Raw genomic sequence first — 16281 nt, 5'->3', positions numbered from 1 at the left:
AAGACAAAAGGGAAGTTGCAGTTTCCTGCCCCCTGAGGGAAGATCCAATCACTGTTCCTTTGTTGCAGTCCCTGTTGAATCCACTCACATAGGCAGTTTGTTGTGTCCTTGATGGTCTTCTGTCTAGGACCATCAGGGTTGGCATAGCAACTGAGCAGGGCGCCTATGTGCTGGTATGCTCAAGGGATTATGGCTGCCCTGTATCAAACCTCCCCCATTCTGTAGTCCTTCCTTCATGGAGTAAATCAAAAGTAAAAAGGTAAAGGTAAAGGTACCCCTGCCCGTACGGGCCAGTCTTTACAGACTCTGGGGTTGTGCGCCCATCTCACTTAAGAGGCCAGGGGCCAGCGCTGTCCGGAGACACTTCCGGGTCACGTGGCCAGCGTGACATCGCTGCTCTGGCCAGAGCCAGAGCCGCACACGGAAACGCCGTTTACCTTCCCGCTGGTAAGCGGTCCCTATTTATCTACTTGCACCCGGAGGTGCTTTCGAACTGCTAGGTTGGCAGGCGCTGGGACCGAGCAGCGGGAGCGCACCCCGCCGCAGGGATTCGAACCGCCGACCTTTCGATCGGCAAGCCCTAGGCGCTGAGGCTTTAACCCACAGCGCCACCTGCGTCCCAAACAAATCAAAAGTGGAACAGTGCAAATCCGATGTATGGTTGATTTTCTATGAATTTATAACAGAAGCGTAACATATGTAGGGTGTGAGTGTGTGTGAAGTTTGTACAAACTGAATGTTGGGGGGGGGGGGTTTCCTGCGACAACTGCTCCTAGGGCAAAAGGAGAAATGATCTGGAGGTCTACCGACTGATTTGCAGTTAATCTGCAGTTTCTGATTCCCACGTTACGCCAAGCCTCTCCTCCCAGAGGGGAGGTAGTGAGAGCAGGAGCGTATTCGGCCCCCTGCGTCATTTTCCCGAATGCCTTGACGGTCAAGCCAGCCAATAGGGTTGGCTTGGGGGCGGAGTCTAGCCTCATTCAAGCGGCCACGCGGCAACCCTGCGCCTCATTCATTCTGCTTCCTGGAGTCGTCCGATCAAGATCTCTGCGTCTTCCTCGCCAGCTGCGCTCTCCTCCATTCCTCATCAGAGCAGCAACTCTCTTCTCTTTTCCCCTCGAGGTTTGGAGGCTGCTTTGGGGGGGGGGAGGGCTGACCAGGCTCCTGCGGTGTTTGTGCCCGGGTCTGGGAGGTTTGGAGCACAGTCAGAAAAGCGAATTTGTTGGGCTTTCCCCTGCCGGGGGACGCAGGTGGCGCTGTGGGTTAAAGCCTCAGCGCCTAGGTCGGCGGTTCGAATCCCTGCGGCGGGGTGCGCTCCCGCTGCTTGGTCCCAGCGCCTGCCAACCTAGCAGTTCGAAAGCACCTCCGGGTGCAAGTGGATAAATAGGGACTGCTTACCAGCGGGAAGGTAAACGGCGTTTCCGTGTGCGGCTCTGGCTCTGGCTCTGGCCAGAGCAGCGATGTCACGCTGGCCACGTGACCCGGAAGTGTCTCCGGACAGCGCTGGCCCCTGGCCTCTTAAGTGAGATGGGCGCACAACCCCAGAGTCTGTCAAGACTGGCCCGTACGGGCAGGGGTACCTTTACCTTTACCTTTACCCCTACCGGGGCTTGCCCTTCGCAACCTTAGTGCGTTGTTTTAGCTTCCCCCAGCCCCCCCCCTTGTATCCACCCCCTTTTTTATTTTCCTAACATATAAAACACATACATTTACACATACACAACACACCTTATTTTCCTAACATAAAACATACCGACCTTACTCTATACAATACCTACCTATACTATACATATCAACATACCTACACACCTTACCCCACACGGACACCCACCCAGCCCTTGCGTCATTTGTTGGGATTTCCCCTGCCGGGGCTTCCCCCTGCCCTTCAGAGGAGAGAGCGTGCCTGTTTTCCTTTTTACTTTGCAGGGCTCTCTAGGTTCCTCTGGGGTTTTATATTGGCTGGCTCCATTCATCCTGGTGGGCTTCGAAACCCCCCATCTCTTTTCTTTCTCAGCCCCCCCCCCCCTTCAGCCTTACCGGCCCGGTTTTTTATTTGCTAGGGCCTTTCTCCCACAGCAAAGGGGCTTCTTCCTCCAAACATCATCTACTTCTGCGGGTTGCTGTGGGGAGCAGGAGCATTGCCTGAACGGGTGTGCTTTTCCCTCCAGCGCCCTTTCCCCTACATCTCCTGCGTTTTGTCCTTTGCTCCTGCGTTTTGTCCTTTGTTACCCAAAATTGCTTAATTGCCCTCCAGTTGCCTTGCCAGTAATCGCTTCACTGCCATTGTTTATCCTCCTTTCCCCATTGCCCTATTATCAGGGGTTGCCAAGGCTTCAGAGTTCTTGAACTTAGGGGGGCCCTTACTTCTTGCTTCCCTTTGGATCATTTTATTTTGAATTGATTTGGCTACAATTGATCTTGGTTCATTTTAATTTTAAGGTTTACGTACAAATCTTTTGGCTACAGTTTATTTTCTAGCGGCTTGGAGCTCTATTAAAAGCCGCAAGTTTACCTGAAACAACACCGAGCTAAGTAACAGCTGCAAATTTATTTCACTTGGTTTTGAGTTTAAATTAACTAGGGGTTCTAGAATTATTGCATTAGTCGTATTTAAATTGGGATTGGGACTAAGTTAATTAAGGCTTGCGGATAGCTGGCTGTTGTGTGCTGCAGCACATTTGCCAGTTTTACAGGGTTTTTCAAAGCGGTTATTTTGCCTCAATAATTTGGTTTTGCTTTCACAGCTAATTTGTCTAGTTGTTGCTGGCATAGTTTTGCTGCCTTTTCCTTAAAGCTGGCTTATAGGGCTAGCCTTAAGTGATAATAAATAAAAGATATATAATAAAGAAATAAAAAATCATTAAATAGAAATAAATAACAAGATCCAATCGATCAATCAATAAAAAAGAGACAAGAAGTATAATTCACACTACTGCATTTTGCTGTATATAGTGTTGTTTAGCACTGTAACCGTTTCCCAATGGCGCCAAAGAGGAAAGCTCCTGCCAAGAATCCCACTTCTAAGGCAAAGTGCCCTACCTCAAGCAATCCGGAGTCGCGTAAGGAAGATTCTGATCCTAAAAACATTTCTCAATTATTTAATGCTTTCAAGTGTTTTATGAATGATTTTGAACAACGTATTGCTAACCGTTCGCCAACATCCTCCCCTTCTCCTAGTTTTATTCCTGGCACGGCGCCTGATGCCCCATCCCTCGATGGTGAGCTGCCTGGCACATCTACGCAGGCTATGTTGTCAGCTAATCAACCTCCACAGACTCGTGCGAGGTCCCGAATGGCCCACGCCTTGTCAGCAGCAACACGTGCTTCAGGTCGGTCGGCTTCTGCTCCACCCAATAACATGTCTATGTCTCAGTCTTCTAGTCTTCTTCAGAGCTTGCAACCAGGGGTTCAACTTCACATCTCTGATGGTGAGGAGTTGCAGCTTCAGGCATCAGACAAGCAACAGCCCACCACAACAGATAAGCCGGCAGGGAAGAGACGCTCCAAGAAGAAACACGTTTGCGAGAAGTCTAGATCGCGGGATACGGATGAGGAGTCAGATGAACTGCTTCCACTTAGCATCTTCGGCCCAGCAGCTGCCGGAACCTTTCTCGGACCACCTCTGGAGTATTGGAAATGCGAAGTGATCAAGGGAGTATTAGCCTCACTGGAACCTTCTACTCTCAGGTCGTATAAGAAAGCCTGGTGCGATTTCCTGGATTTCAGGTCCAAGGTTTCAGCTCTTGCCCCCAATATCCCGCCCACTACTGATCACGTGTTACAGTACCTAGCGCACCTGCATAATTTGGGATGTGCAGCAGAAACCTTAAGAATCCATTCGGCTGCCATCAGCTTTTTTAGCAAAGTTATATTCTCAGCTGACCCTTGCGCTGATTTTATCGTTCGTAGAGCAATTAAGGGCTGGGGCAGACTCCAACTTGCAAATGGCGAGAGCAGAAAGCTGGTAACGTTTGATCTCCTCTGCCTGATACGTCAGAAACTTAGGTCAATATGTTGGTCAAAATATGAAGCACGTTTGTTTTCCGCGGCATTCTCCATTGCCGCCTTCGGAGCCCTGAGTGTTGGGGAGGTTGTGTCTGAGGCCCAACCAGATGGTTCCTCTCGTGGCCTCCACTTAAATGACATACAGTTATCCAACTCCGAGTTAATAATATGCACTCAGCGGTCAAAAACTGACCAACGGGGAAAGGGTGCCGTGATCAAACTTTCTGCTTCCGAAAACCAGGGTCCATGCCCAGTAAAAGACACTAGGCGGTACTTATATCTTAGACCTCCTGGCTGTGGCCCTTTATTCATACACGAGGATGGTTCCTGCTTGATGAGGCATCAGTTCATAGGAGTATTGCGCAAAGCGATTGATGCCTGTGGTTTCCCTGCAAAGGAATATGTTGCCGACTCTTTCAGGATTGGGGCGCCCGCAATGGCCGCCCATTTAGGCCACCCAACAGATAGAATCAAGGAACTGGGCCACTAGAAGTCAGGTGCATTCAAAGGGTACATATGAAAGAATTTTTAGAACGCAAACACTTACCTCTTCTTGTTTTCTTACCGTCAGCTTCTTCTGACATTCAAGTTTGGATCTGCGGTCACAGTATTGTCCACTGGGCTCGGGAACGAGCCAAAGATTGCGGCTTGGGCAACTACCTGGAACTGCCTGCAAGTGAGAGTTTCCTGGATTTCAAGACATCCTGATCATTCAGCTGGGGAGCAACGACTTGGCCTTCAGGAAGAGCTTGGACTTGTTATTGAACATAAAAAAGGACTTAGACGAACTTGCTGCTCTATTTCCAGAGTCTACCTTGTTTTGGTCCTCCCTTCTGAAGAGGAGAGTTTGGCGTGGCAGTCGTTGCCATCGACAAATCCAGGAATCGTGTGGTGGCCCGTAAATTGTGTTTTATTAACAGCCATGGGATCAAGCATGTTGACATCAGATTCAGCGAGGTGGCCCTGTTGAGACGATGGCGTTCATTTGTCTGATCAAGGAAATGATGTGTGGTTGGCCAATATCAGTAGCATTAGGGATTGCTTGCAGCTGTGAGGGTATTTGGCGGCGAGCCTCTTTGGCTCAGGTGGCGGTTAGGCATTGGAATATGTGTCGTGTGGGGTCATATATAGGTTGTTTGATCCAATGCCTAAGCCAATACCACTCACATGCTGTAACCAATAAAGTTGTGGCCTTCTTTAGCCCATTAACCTAAAATACATGTGCCCTTGTGTCTTATTTACCCGTTGCAGCTCCTCGACTCACAAAGCCTCCCCTCCCAGAGGGGAGGTGTTGTGAGCGGGAGCTGTTCCCACATCAGCAGCTTGTGGGGCTGGCGGTGGGGGGAAGTGCTGCCCCCCCCCCCCCGCCTCATAGATCCCTGAAGCCTTTGGAGCACAGCAGGACCTCGCGCTGCGCTCCAAAGGCTTCGGGTTCCTTTTGCTGAATCCAGGAGAGTCTTGCTCTCCAGGCTTCCAAGGTAGCCACCTGAAGGCTCCAGAGTGCAGCCTCCCGCTGCACTCCCGAGGCATTGGGTGAATGAACCTTGAACGCACCTTGTTTTAGAGGGGGTGAACAAGGAAAAAAAATTTTTCCCTGTTCTCCCCCTCCTATGGTCCGGTGCATCCTATCGAGCGAAAAATACGGTATGTTGTTTGATCCGATGCCTAAGCCAATACCACTCTCATGCTGTATGTACCCAATAAAGTATTGGCCTTCTTTAGCCCATTAACCTAAAATACATGTGTCCTTGTGTCTTAGTTACCCTACGCGGGTTGCGGGTCATTGATTCTCAACAACCAAACATTTTCCACCTAAATGCACATCAATCTCTGACTTTTGTCTTCAGGGTTTTTGGGGGTTTTCCTGTTGTTATTCTGTCTCTCTCAGCTACAATAAACCTACCATTAAAATTATGGACTAGTCATTTCTTCATCAGAGGGCAAATGGGCAAATTTAGCAGTGGATCAAATACTCTCTCCCCCCCCCCCCCGCAGTGTATTTATCTACTTGCACTGACGTGCTTTTGAACTGCTAGGTTGGCAGGAGCTGGGACAGAACAACAAGAGCTCACTACGTTGTGGGGATTTGAACAGCCGACCTTCCAGTTGGCAAGCCCAAGAGGCTCAGTGGTACCTGGCTTTGGTTTGTAGACCACTAGGTTCAAGTAAAAAATAAATAAATGTAGAAGGCTGGAATCTGCCCACCTCTGGTGTAAACTACAACAATGTGATGCAGCAGCAAAAAGCTTATGCCATTCTAGGCTGCATCAACAGAAGTCTAGTGTCCAGATCAAGGGACGTAATAGTACCACTCTAGTCTGCCTCGGTCAGACCACACCTGGAATACTGTTTCTGGTTCTGGGCACCACAATTTAAGAAGGATGTTGCCAATGTGTGCAGAGGAGGGCAACCAAGATGATCAAGGGGTCTGGAAGCCAAGCATTGCGGGGAAAGGTTGAAGGAGCAGGGTATGTTTAGCCTGGAAAGGAGGAGACTTGTGGGAAAATGGTTGTTTGTACATAAGAGCATGGGCGAAAGTTTATTATTGCAAGGTGATTTCATAGCAGAAGGCATCGCTTGGAGCATGAACAACGCGTGGACAGCTCATGCTGTCCCGATGATTGGCCCACATAGCATAGCCTGGTGTGATGGCATGGCATTGTCCTTATCTGCCGGCTGAGGGAAAAGTTGTTTCTTGGTATTTGTATCTTTTTGGCTACACACAATAAATGTTTGGCTGCAGCAGCTCCTGGAGCAGTCAGATTTCTTCAACCCATCTTTGTGTGAGACTGATTATTACTGATGGCGAGCAGGTTCTCGTCAGAGACTGAGAGGAGATATAAGGTAAAGGGACCCCTGACCATTAGGTCCAGTCGTGGCTGACTCTGGGGTTGTGGCGCTCATCTCGCTTTATTGGCCGAGGGAGCTGGCGTACAGCTTCCGGGTCATGTGGCCAGCATAACTAAGCTGCTTCTGGCGAAACAGAGCAGCGCACGGAAACGCCATTTACCTTCCCTATTTATCTATTTCCACTTGACATGCTTTTGAAATGCTGGGTTGGCAGGAGCAGGGACTGAGCAACGGGAGCTCACCCCGTCGCGGGGATTTGAACCCCCAACCTTCTGATCGGCAAGTCCTAGGCTTTGTGGTTTAACCCACAGCGCCACCCACGTCCTCACTACAATATACTTCTTAATTGTGTTTTGCTATTAATATACTTCTTAACTGTATTTCAGTCCAGCAATTACTTTGATAAAATACATATTTTGTTATGTGCAAATGGCTTGAGATACCTATGAGGTCCAAAAATTACCATATAGCATATGTTCCAACACAAAAAACAGCGACCATTTGTTGTTGACAAAGGACAGCTGGACATATGACGGGCCCCATTACCTTCAGTAGCTTAGGGCCTCATCAAACCGAAATCCGGCCCTGGGAGGGCGGCTAGGAAGCTGGGAACCAAAGAGCCACGGAACCTCGCATCGCTGGCCGCGTGCAATGCGGAGCGGGGGAAGACGTCGCTGAGGGACCGCCCTTGCCCTTGGCTCCGCGTCGAGGGGCGAGGGAACCAAAGAGCCGCGGAACCTTGGCGTCGCGGGCCGGGAGTGGCGGGGGACGGTGTTGCGGGGCGGACCTCCCCCTGCCCTTGAAGCCAGGCCCTCCTCGAGCGGCGCTGCTGCTGGGTCTGCGCGCCCTTGTCCCCGGCCTGCGCCATGCCGTCGCCGCTGTACCTCCGGCTGCCAGACGAGGCTCGGTCGATCCCGCCCCCGCGGCTCTTCAACAGGGGCTCGGTCTACCTGGGCTTCCTGGGCTGGATCAGCGTCTTGCTGGAGAACGCCATCAGACAGAGGCCCGTCCTGGGAACGGGTGGGTCGAGGCCGGCGGGAAGGAAGGAGGGTTCCTGAGGAAATGCACTCTGTGCATGCTCAGGGGAGGGGTGGTTGGTGCTGGGGAAACCGCTCTGCGCATGCCCGGGTTTGAGGGGATTCCCCCCAGGGGAAGAACTGTCTCCCTGGGCTGTGCAAAAGGGCATCCAAGGAAATCACTCTGTGCATGGTCAGAGTCAGCGGGGCCAACCTGCATTAAATATTGGGGCGGGTGGGGGAAGCCCAGGGCCAGATTTAGGTTTGATGAGGCCTTAAACTCCTGAAGGTAACGGGGCCCTTTATATGTGCATTTGTCCTTTGTCCAACAACAAAATGGTCGCTGTTTTTTTGTGTTGAATATATGCCAAATGGCAATTTATAAGTATCTCACGCCATTTGCACATGTTGCCATGGAACCCCTCCATGCAGAATGTAGGCATCATATATATAGAAAGGAGCAAACTAGTGATGTTTTAGGGAGCAGGCTAGCAGGCGGGGCCCATGACTTACATCACAGGAGCCTACACAACACAAAACACTGTTGCTGTATGTAGGTTTTATTTTATTTGTTTTTTATCTTATATTTTGGAAATGTAAATCCAGTTTTTTTTCCCCTTTAATTTTTTTGGGGGCCCCCAAGAGAGTGAGGCCCTAAGCTACAGCTTGTTTAGTGTATACGTAAATCCGGCACTGGGGGAGCCACACACATACACCCCATTTGAATGGCAGTGACCGTTAACTTTGGGACCCCTGGCCCCCCTTAAATATTTAATCATGGGGGGCTGGGATGGACAAAGACACCTCAGCCCCTTGGAGTTGGTTCCTATGGTCCGAGTGGAGGTGGGTGCACAGGGGGGTCTCTGTCCTGCCTTGCGCTCACAACTCAGGGTTTGGTGTGAGGGAAATCGCAACTCTGCGCATGCTTCATGGAGGTTTCCGTTCAGCCTGTTAAACTGCTACCCCTGCTCTCCCTTATTTCCCCCCTCTTTTTTCTTTGTCCTGTTCCAGGAGTTCATCGCCAAGTCCTGCTCACATCTCTTGGCTTCTATCTAGGTTATTACCTCAGTAAGCGAGCCAATTACGAATACGCTTTAAAGGATCTACAACTTTCAGAATACATAAGGCACCATCCTGAGGACTTTAAGGAAAAAGGTACATTTGTGATAAGCTGTTGGGTATGCGCCTCCGTTGCTCCCATGGATATATGATGTGATGTCAGAACAACGGTAGCAGAGATTTAAACTTCCTTGTCCCCACACAGTTGTAAGACTTTTTTCAGGTCCACTACAAGCAAGCCTTGCTTGCTGTTCAACGATTAAGCAAGTGGCTTTTAACATCACCGTTCTACTGCACAAAAACGCCACAAGGGGGTGTAGGAAAGCAGTGCTTGCACACATACTGTATATGTTGCATGCGCACCCCTACCCGTGGTTCTCAAAGTGTAGGAAAGGCCTCTCCAGGGAAGTAAAGACAGCCATGCTAGAGTGTTCAAAGCTGATCCACCTCTCCCTGGAAAGTAACCAAACACCCCTCTGGGTGAACCATATATCAGAGTTCCAGCCCTTTTCACTGGTTTGTATGGAGTAAAATGTACCTCCCTATGTTTTCTGTATGGGAATGTGGCAGTGGAAGACCCCAAATCTCAGAGAGAATGTGTTCTGCAAGGCTGCTGTTTAGATATATGTGAAATAAGGCAGCTTTGGTGAAAGAGAGAGAGTTCTCTGCTGTCCATCTTCCCAAAAAACCCAGGGCTAGTTCATACAACATACGTGTTGAGGGCTGTATTATTTATGATAAATAAGTTATACTCTGCTTTTCTTCTGCACAATGGTGTAGTAGTAGTAGTAGTAGTACAGTAGTAACAACAGCAACAAGAATTTATTATTTATACCCAGCCCACCTGGCTGGGTTTTCCCAGCCACTCGGTGTGGCTCCCAACAGAATAATAATAAAAATAAAAATAAACCGACAAAACATCAAGCATTAAAAACTTCCCTAAACAGGGCTGCCTTCAGATGTCTTTTAAAAGTCAGATAGTTGTTTATTTCCTTGACATCTGATGGGAGGGCATTCCACAGGGCAGGCGCCACTACTGAGAAGGTCCTCTGCCAGGTTCACTGCAACCTCACTTCTCGCAGGGAGGGAACCACCAGAAGTTCCTCAGAGCTGGACCTCAGTGTCCGGGCAGAACAATGGGGGTGGAGATGCTCCTTCAGGTGTTGCTCATAGCGGCTTAAAAATATAAAAAGCAAGCATTGAAACAACAATGATTACCGAACAAAATGACAAGTCGATTGACAACAAATTATCAAACAAAAAGGAGCAAAAAACTAGACCCAGCACTCACAATATAGACATTAAGAGCAACATAATGAAAAGCTTTCTATCAAAAATGAATGTTTTTGAGTTGCCTGCAGAACACAAAACGTAGAGAAAGATAACCAAATTCCTTGTCGGCAGGGTGTGGGTGGGTGGCACCACAGAGAAGGCATGTTGTTTCCCGCTTTGTCCCCAAGTGCAACAGGATGTGCAATGGGGCCACAACAGCTAAACCTTTAAGGATAGGTAGATTTACATAGGGTTTGCTTTCTTTGTATTTCCTGCTTACAAGTAATCAGATCTTCCCGGGTACTTCTGCTGCCACTATTGTGACATACCGTTATTTGATTTTAAAGGATGGGGGGAGGCAGAATAGAGTGACACAGTGACAGCTGCAAGCACAGGCCACAGTTCAACGCAGAGTAAAGTATACTTAAACTCAGTGTAATCGATGGATTTAAGCACATATGTCTGTGTCAGGGTTTTAATAGCTGTGACACCTCATCTTAGAAGGCCAGGAGAAGATAATGCACACTCCATCAGTTCTGTGATATGTGAATGTTTGATGTCATGCAGCCTTAGCGCTGCTGAATACCGCAGAGCCATCTCCTTTGCCGGTTTGGAGCTCAGAGCATCGAGTCAGGCTGTGTGGAATCCTTTCCTTCTTTAAGAAGCGGAGAGAGCAGCTGAGGAATGTGTGGGCTGGAGGAGAAGGAGCAAGAACAAATTTCAATTTGATGGTTTGCCTCGGGGCTCTAACTGTGTGCCCTATATGATATGCGTCCCAACTGCATCCCTGACTTCTAGACTTGCAGTTGGTTGTGTAGAAGCTGTCCTGAATCTCCTGCCAGTTAGTCACATCAGTGGTCAGCAACCTTTTCCAGCTATGGACCTGTCCACCATCCCTCAGACCATGTGGTGGGCTGGACTATATTTTTTTTGGGGGGGGGGAATGAACGAATTCCTATGCCCCACAAATAAACCAGAGATGCATTTTAAATAAAAGGACACATTCTGCTCATGTAAAAACACCAGGCAGGCCCCACAAATAACCCAGAGATGCATTTTAAATAAAAGGACACATTCTACTCATGTAAAAACACCAGGCAGGCTCCACAAAGAACCCAGAGATGCAATTTAAATAAAAGGACACATTCTACTCATGTAAAAACATGCTGATTCCCGGACCGTCCACAGGTCGGCTTGAGAAGGCGATTGGGCCGCATCCGGCCCCCTGGCCTTAGTTTGCCTACCCTTGAGTCGCATGATCACTTCAGACCATTGCTTTGGTCAGAGGTGGTGGCCCAGTGGGATCTCCCTGTTCAGAGAGACTATGCCATTAAATGCTAGTTGCTAGAGAGGAAGCAACAATAAGGGAGAGTTATTACCTTCATGCTCTGCCTGTGAACTTCTTCCCAGAGGCATTTGATTGGTCTCCAAAAAGAGGGCCAGACAAGATGAACCTTAGGTCTGCTCCAGCAACACTCTCCCTGTGTAGATCCTGATTGCAGAATTTGGGTTCCTAGCACAGAATTCCTGGTCCGTTTTGTCATTCTGCGTGATTTTTGAGGTTTGCATTTGCTTGGGGGAGGATAGTTCTTGCCTTATTTTCACGGAAATCTTTTTCTCGTTAATTGTAATGTGAACTGGCTTTTTTAAACAGTGTTTCTTCTTCTTTTTATAGAAAAGAAACGCATGGCAGAAGTTCTGGAGAATTTCCATCCAATTCGCTGAAGACCTTGCAAGCAGTTGGTGTCTCACTCGTTGCTTTGTTATCCCACAAGTAATCTGTCGAGCGTGGGATATGTGCATAACCTATGTCAGTAGTTGAGATGAAATACTTGTTTCAGACACTTGGACCTTTAATCTTATCATTAAAGCTATGACTAAGTAATGTGTGTTTTTATTGTCACAAGGTAGTTTGGAATCAGGTTTAATTAACAAATGGGATTTGAATGATATGGCAATAGTTGCTGCTTTGGGGCCAAGCTAAGATGTGACACTATATTATTTCTAACGATGGCTACCAGTCATGAGGGGTATTTCCAGGCTCAGAGGCAGTACTATATATTATTTATTAATACCTTTATATCCCATCTTTCCTCTTAAGAAACTCAATTTGGTGTACATAGTTCTCCCTCTTCCCGTTTTTGTGGCTAGGCTGCCCTGCCCTGCTAGCTTTCAGTGGCATTAAAAAAAAGTTTTTTCATTTTCATTTTCTTCTTCTTCTTTGGCGATCACTCATAGCTGAGTAAGATTGTCTTCCATAAACAAGTGACAGTGGAGACCAGTTCTGGATCCACTCGTCCGTCCACAGTGGGGACATTGGTTTCCAGGCAGGAGTCGATCACGGTGTGGATTTGCCAAGTGTGCTTTCCTCTTAGCACGTTTCTCCCTTGCGTCCTGAGTTTGAGCGTCTTCAAAGCCTATGACACCTTTGGTAAAGGCTGTTCTCCAACTGGAGCGCTCGCAGGCCAGTGTTTCCCAGTTGTTGGTGCTTATACTACATTTTTTTAAAAATTGCCTTGAGACAGTCTAAACCTTTTTTGTTGACCACCAGCATTACGCTTTCCATTTTTAAGCTAGGAATAGAGTAGTTGCTTTGGGAGACGATAATCAGGCATCCACACACAAAATGACCAGCCCAACAGAGTTGATGTTGAAGAATCATCGCTTCAACACTGGTGATCTTTGCTTCTTCCAGTACACTGGCATTAGTTCGTCTGTCTTCCCAAGCGTTGTGTAAACTTTTTCATATAACCTCAAGATACCCGTACCTGAAGAACTGGACTCTTAAGTTGGGTAGGAATAAAAAATGTAACATACTTGAAAATACTATAGGGAAATAAAGTGCATCTTTAATCCAATGAGCATATATAATTGTTGAGTTTTTCTCAGTTTTGCCCAAAGTTGTTGAGCTGATTTTCCAAGACATTTTCCCACCTGGACACCACTGCCAAGTGCATTATTCCAAAAATGTCTGGGAAAAGCCAGACGTATGGTAACCCTAATATATAATGTTCATTGCACCTGTTCAATCTTGCACTTGTTTAGATTTGGGTGCCATTCCCCCGCCCCTGTGCATTTTACACAATGTTCTTGCTGTTTAGTCGTGTCCGACTCTTCGTGACCCCATGGACCAGAAAGAGTCTCCTCCAGCACCATAATTCAAAAGCATCAATTCTTCGGTGATCAGCCTTCTTTATGGTCCAGCCTTAACTTCCATACATCACTACTGGGAAAACCATAGCTTTTACTATACAGACCTTTGTTGGCAAGGTGATGTCTCTGCTTTTTAAGATGCTGTCTAGGTTTGTCATTGCTTTTCTCCCAAGAAGCAGGCGTCTTTTAATTTTGTGGCTGCTGTTACCATCTGCAGTGATCATGGAGCCCAAGAAAGTAAAATCTCTCACTGCCTCCATTTCCCCCCCCCCCCTTCTATTTGCCAGGAGGTGATGGGACCAGTGGCCATGATCTTTGTTTTTTTGATGTTGAGCTTCAGACCATATTTTGCGCTCTCCTCTTTCACCCTCATTAAAAGGTTCTTTAATTCCTCCTCACTTTCTGCCATCAAGGTTGGGCAATATTACGGTATAAATACACAAAAAAGCATACCACAACGACAAACAATATCCCCCTCCATGCCCTAGATGGTTTAATTAACCAAAGACCTGGGGAAAGAGGAATGTTTGCATGTCGCACCCAAAGAGATGTAATGAAGGTGTATTATAAGGTCTGAGGTTAAATTCCCCGCAGGTCCAGCTAAAGGCAATGTGTGTGTCTGCTTCACAGACCCAGGTATAGTTGCCCAGTACAGTTAAAAGACCTGGGCTGGAGATGCATATTCACATTTCTGTCCGCGATGAAACTTCAAACTCTATTGTACAACCTGCAGAGCATCATGCCCGTCAGATGTTTTGCACTACAATTCCTATCATCCTTGATCATGAACCAGGTGGGCACCAAGTTGCGGAAGACTCCTCTGGAGCAACTGGGGAGCATATTAGTTGCCTGAACATTGCAGCGTGATATGCATTTGGATATATAGCCAACACAACCAGTCTACACAGACAGTTCATGATGTTTCAGGGGAATCCATATCCTGAAAGCTCCTTATTCAGCCCCCTGTCTTTGCTAGAATAGACGAACCTCTTAAAACATTTCAAAACGGACTAGATTTTATTTACTTAAGGGATTTTCTACCAGCCTTTCACCCCAAGGTCTGGAAAAAAAATCACTCAATTTTTAGGTGGCCCTCAAGCCCTACTCCAACTTTATGGTTTTATGCAATGTTGACCCAGCATTGCATACCACACATCTGCTGAAGCTGCCTATTCAAACAGACCTCCCATATTTGCAAATTTTGACTGCTCTTTGTTTTGGGTGCCACAAGCCTTTTCAAGAAGCAGAGCGGAGTGACCTGGAAGCCTGTTTGCTTAGCTTTTTCGGCAGCCTGTCCTACCTGCTTTCTGTGAGATTATGAAGGTTAAAAAATAAAAAAAAAGCTCAATACAATCTATTTCATCTTCTAAGGTTAGAAAATGTCAGCAAGGTGATGTCTCTTAAAAAGCAGAGACATCACCTTGCCAACAAAGTGATGTATAGTTAAAGCTATGGTTTTCCCAGTAGCGATGTATGGAAGCAAGAGCTGGACCATAAAGAAGGCTGATCGCCGAAGAATTGATGCTTTTGAATTCTGGTGCTGGAGGAGACTCTTGAGAGTCCCATGGACTGCAAGAAGATCAAACCGATCCATTCTGAGGGAAATCAGCCCTGAGTGCTCACTGGAAGGACAGATTGTGAAGCTGAGGCTCCAATATTTTGGCCACCTCATGAGAACAGAAGACTCCCTGGAAAAGACCCTGATGTTGGGAAAGATGGAGGGCACAAGGAGAAGGGGACGCCAGAGGACAAGATGGTTGGACAGTGTTCTTGAAGCTACCAGCATGAGTTTGACCAAACTGTGGGAGGCAGTTGAAGACAGTAGTGCCTGGCGTGCTCTGGTCCATGGGGTCACAAAGAGTCGGACACGACTAAATGACTAAACAACAACAAGGTTAGTACAAAAACAAAACCAGCAGACTAAGAAGCTATAGGATCCCAGGAATGTACCGTATGCAGAGTCGAACCATTGATGCACCTGGCTCAGCTGCATGGCTCCAGAATACTGCATTTTTCCTCTCTCCCCCTCTAACGCTGTTCCTTGTTCAGGCAAACAAGGGGGTCCCATATTCCAGACCTGCCGGATTTACAGTGGTATTTCGGGTTACAGACACTTCAGGTTACAGACGCTTCAGGTTACAGACTGTGCTAACCCAGAAATAGTACCTCAGGTTAAGAACTTTGCTTCAGGATGAGAACAGAAATCATGCTCCGGCGGCGCAGCGGGAGGCCCCATTAGTTAAAGTGGTACCTCAGGTAAAGAACAGTTTCAGGTTAAGAACGGACCTCCAGAACCAATTAAGTTCTTAACCCGAAGTACCACTGTACATATAAGCTGAACAAGCTATAGCTTATGGTCCCACTCTCTTGGGGGCCCCAAAAAAACGTAAAGGGGGAAAAACTGCATGTGCATTTCTAAAATATAAGATAAAAAAACAAATAAAATAAAACCTACAAACAGCAAGAGTGTTTTGTTTTGTGTTGTGTGGACTCCTATGATGTAAGTCATGGGCCCCGCCTGCTAGCCTGCTCCCTAAAAGATCACTGGTTTGCTCATTTCTATATATAGGGTGCCTCCATTCTGCACGGACTGCTTGCATGGCAACATGTGCATAAGGCCTGAGATACCTGTTAGGTCCATAAATTACCACATAGCATATATTCAACACAAACAAAGCAGCAGAAATTTGTTGTTGACAAAGGACAGCTGGACATATAAAGGGCCCCATTACTTTCAGTAGCTTAGGGTCTCCTCAAACCTAAATCCGGCCCTGAGACCTGCTGCCAGTTTTGGTAGCTATTTCCTGGCTACAGGACAAGTCTGGGGAATCATGCGCTTCTTTCAAAGCAAACAAACATATTTTGGTACCATCAGTTCTTGTTTCGGGACATGGGTTGGTGTCACCTGCCCTGGGAGCTGCTGGCT

The 16281-nt window shown here is 47.5% G+C and overlaps 1 protein-coding gene across 1 annotated transcript; it reads left to right on the top strand.

Moving 5' to 3' along the window:
- The first annotated feature begins 7613 nt into the window (after window positions 1-7613).
- NDUFC2 (NADH:ubiquinone oxidoreductase subunit C2) lies at window positions 7614-12087 on the top strand. The gene is made up of 3 exons (XM_079974256.1): window positions 7614-7875; window positions 8883-9026; window positions 11878-12087. Exons 1-3 carry the CDS (start codon window positions 7722-7724, stop codon window positions 11925-11927), a joined length of 348 nt encoding a protein of 115 aa, XP_079830382.1. The 5' UTR covers window positions 7614-7721; the 3' UTR covers window positions 11928-12087.
- Window positions 12088-16281: the final 4194 nt, after the last annotated feature.

Source organism: Podarcis cretensis (genome assembly GCF_951804945.1).
Source record: "Podarcis cretensis genome assembly, chromosome: 4".
Lineage (NCBI taxonomy): Eukaryota > Metazoa > Chordata > Lepidosauria > Squamata > Lacertidae > Podarcis > Podarcis cretensis.
The sequence above is the reverse complement of the archived record's forward strand: the minus strand, read 5'-3'. Positions and strand labels throughout refer to the sequence as shown.